At 38.7% G+C, this 2,487-nt stretch overlaps 1 protein-coding gene and 1 long non-coding RNA gene across 3 annotated transcripts in view; one reads left to right on the top strand and one right to left on the bottom strand.

Annotated features, from left to right (window-relative positions):
- LOC107572267 (endoplasmic reticulum metallopeptidase 1-like) overlaps nucleotides 1-493 on the top strand; it is a 1,635-nt gene extending 1,142 nt beyond the window's left edge. Inside the window, exon 2 of the mRNA XM_016258690.1 lies at nucleotides 244-493. Coding sequence (XP_016114176.1) covers nucleotides 244-493 — 250 coding nt within the window. The remainder of the gene's footprint in view (nucleotides 1-243) is intronic.
- Nucleotides 494-1,097: 604 nt separating this feature from the next.
- Nucleotides 1,098-2,013, bottom strand: LOC107572268 (uncharacterized). 2 transcript variants are annotated; one of them, XR_001607310.1, is made up of 3 exons: nucleotides 1,641-2,013; nucleotides 1,461-1,534; nucleotides 1,098-1,228 (listed from the first exon to the last, which is right to left on the bottom strand). It is a non-coding gene; the product is annotated as an uncharacterized lncRNA (long non-coding RNA). The 2 variants fall into 2 exon arrangements; XR_001607309.1 differs by having other exon boundaries at nucleotides 1,098-1,534.
- Nucleotides 2,014-2,487: the final 474 nt, after the last annotated feature.

The raw sequence follows: 2,487 nt of genomic DNA, 5'->3' as shown, positions 1-2,487 counted from the left end.
AATGTTTCATACATCCATAAAGTAATGAATAGAATAGAATATAATAGAATAGAATAGTGTGGATAGGATAGAATGTAATAGTAGAATAGTCTTTATTGTCATTATACACAGATATAACGAAAATCTTTTTGGCTTCTCCGCTTCAATTCAATAACTTGACAGAACACAACCCATATCTGTAAATAAATAAATAACAATAGAATAAACGTAGCACGTGTGTGACGCTGTTATGTTGTGAATCAGGAAGCATCTGGAGCGGATCACCAGCATCTGGAGCCCAGAGAACGAGATCACCACAGTCAGCTACCTGCTGGATCAGATCGAGCAGATCCGGTCTGAGAGTGAAACCGGACCTCACTCCATCACGGTGGACATCCAGCGGCCCAGCGGCTGCTTCAGCATCAGCTGCTACGACTGTGTGACCAACATCGCCGTCAAACTCCAGCCAAAGACCAGCGCACAGCACAGAAATGCTCGCGAACTGCCACTTTGACTCCGTGGCCAACAGCCCCGGTGCGTTTCTACAGCGCTTCATCAACGCTTCAGTGAACCTGCTGTCGCTTACAGCTCAGGAGACACTGAGTTTATATGCTTTAATGAAGTTATGCTTCTTCCTTAATTCATCCTCAGAGACTTTGACAATCTCAGCCACGTCTCATTTGAGTTCAATTCAACGTTGTTTTAAGTATCAACATGATGCTACTCAGTTCTTGCAGTGAGTATTATGAAGCTCATTAGTGAGAGTTAATAAAATGTTATTGCTCAGAAGTTGCTCTTTAATAACTTCTAAGACTTAAATGAGATGTAATTGAGAATTGAATTAAGTATTTATCTTTGTCTCAGATGTTTCTCCTTAAGTGGGAAAATGAAAAAAAAGAATTAAATGAGTCTCTCTTCATCATTCAGTGATCAGAGTCTAGAGCGGTGAAGTGAATGTGGAGATCATTAAATGAGAAGTTACTGAGTTTGAGATATCTGACGTTTTACTGCAGACATGACCAGGAAATGCTCCATAGTTTCTTCATTAAACAAACACCCAACTCACTTCAATGGGCACAGAAAATGAAATCAGGTAGCAGAAGAAATGAAAAATATAAAAATAAGTTCTTTACAGTAATAACCTCTAATCAAAACAGAAGATCACAAGCCCCATTTGACTTGAAATAATGCAACCAATGTTAAAGAACCAATAAAGGTGTGCAAAACAACGGCAGTGGCCTATCTGTGCCTGATAAAACAGACAAAAACAAAAAAACACAACAGCATGAGCATACATGAGCAATCTGCACATTTTGCCACCTAAATGCACCACCCACAGTATACACAGTTCACATTTTAACCTCTTTTAAACATTAATCAGTAAATAGACTAAAGGTAACAGTATACACGTTATACAGGGTACAATACTTTTCATGCCATATAGGTAAACACACTTTGGGAGAAATGAATGAAAAACTCACTCTTATATGAGACTCTGGATTATCAATCACGGGGAAACTGGCACATGTGCGATCTCACATCATTGTTCTCCCCTCTTAACAGTATAATAGACAACAATTACTGCATGTTCCTTCCATACATGTATTACACTGTATTATTTTACATTATAACAGTCTTCAAAACATTTTAAATTAACTTACGCTCAATCTCCGTTGAAGTAGGCCTGAATCCCCTCCCCCACCGGAGATCTCCCATGTACAGCAACAAAACACTAATATAAACACTGAATTAAGCCATCCACTCTGTGCAGTCACACAACTGAAACCACCACAGCTCCACGAGCTGATAACCAGCCTGGATTATATCCGTTTAACAATTTTTAACAACTGTTTTCTCCTCACTTGTAACTGCTGCTTCTATCAGCGCTATCTCTGTTCCCCTCTGACGCACACTTTCTCTCTTGTGCTCATTCTCAAACTCTTAAAGGAGACAGCACGCATAACTGCATCATAGCGAAAACTTAAAGGGGAATCACCAGGGGAATTAAATATTGGACTATTCCTGCCCCGGTTACATATATGAATGGGCGTGTTATGTTATTTGCATTATTTATGGATATAGTGGATTATTACACTCCGCTGTCATCTGTTCTGTGAAATCCTGATCATTAGAAAATCAGGAAGTGAAACAGCAGTAACATCGATGTGTAAGTGAGTGTGTGCAAAAAGATGCACAGCATGAGTGTTTAATAGGCAGCATGTGATTTTGAGTGTTGTTGTTGTTCTGTCATGTTTAGATTGATGTCAAATCCCAGTCAGTTATGATTTGGCATTGGGTTTTAGCACTGCGTTTGATTGACAGGATTAAATTGTATTGTATAAATTGGTTTTATGTATTTGTAGTATGTTTTATTTTTTCTTTGAGTCATGTTTCTAGATCTGTGTGATTAATAATGTGTGTGTGTTTGTTGTTGTTGTTGTAGCCCTTTATTGTCACTGGTCTCAGGTACCAGCGAAATTAGCCATCCACCTGTCCATACATACAATA

The sequence above is a fragment of the Sinocyclocheilus grahami genome, unplaced genomic scaffold, assembly GCF_001515645.1.
Source record: "Sinocyclocheilus grahami isolate Dianchi unplaced genomic scaffold, SAMN03320097.WGS_v1.1 scaffold1726.1, whole genome shotgun sequence".
Lineage (NCBI taxonomy): Eukaryota > Metazoa > Chordata > Actinopteri > Cypriniformes > Cyprinidae > Sinocyclocheilus > Sinocyclocheilus grahami.
This window is presented reverse-complemented; position numbering and strand designations above follow the sequence as displayed.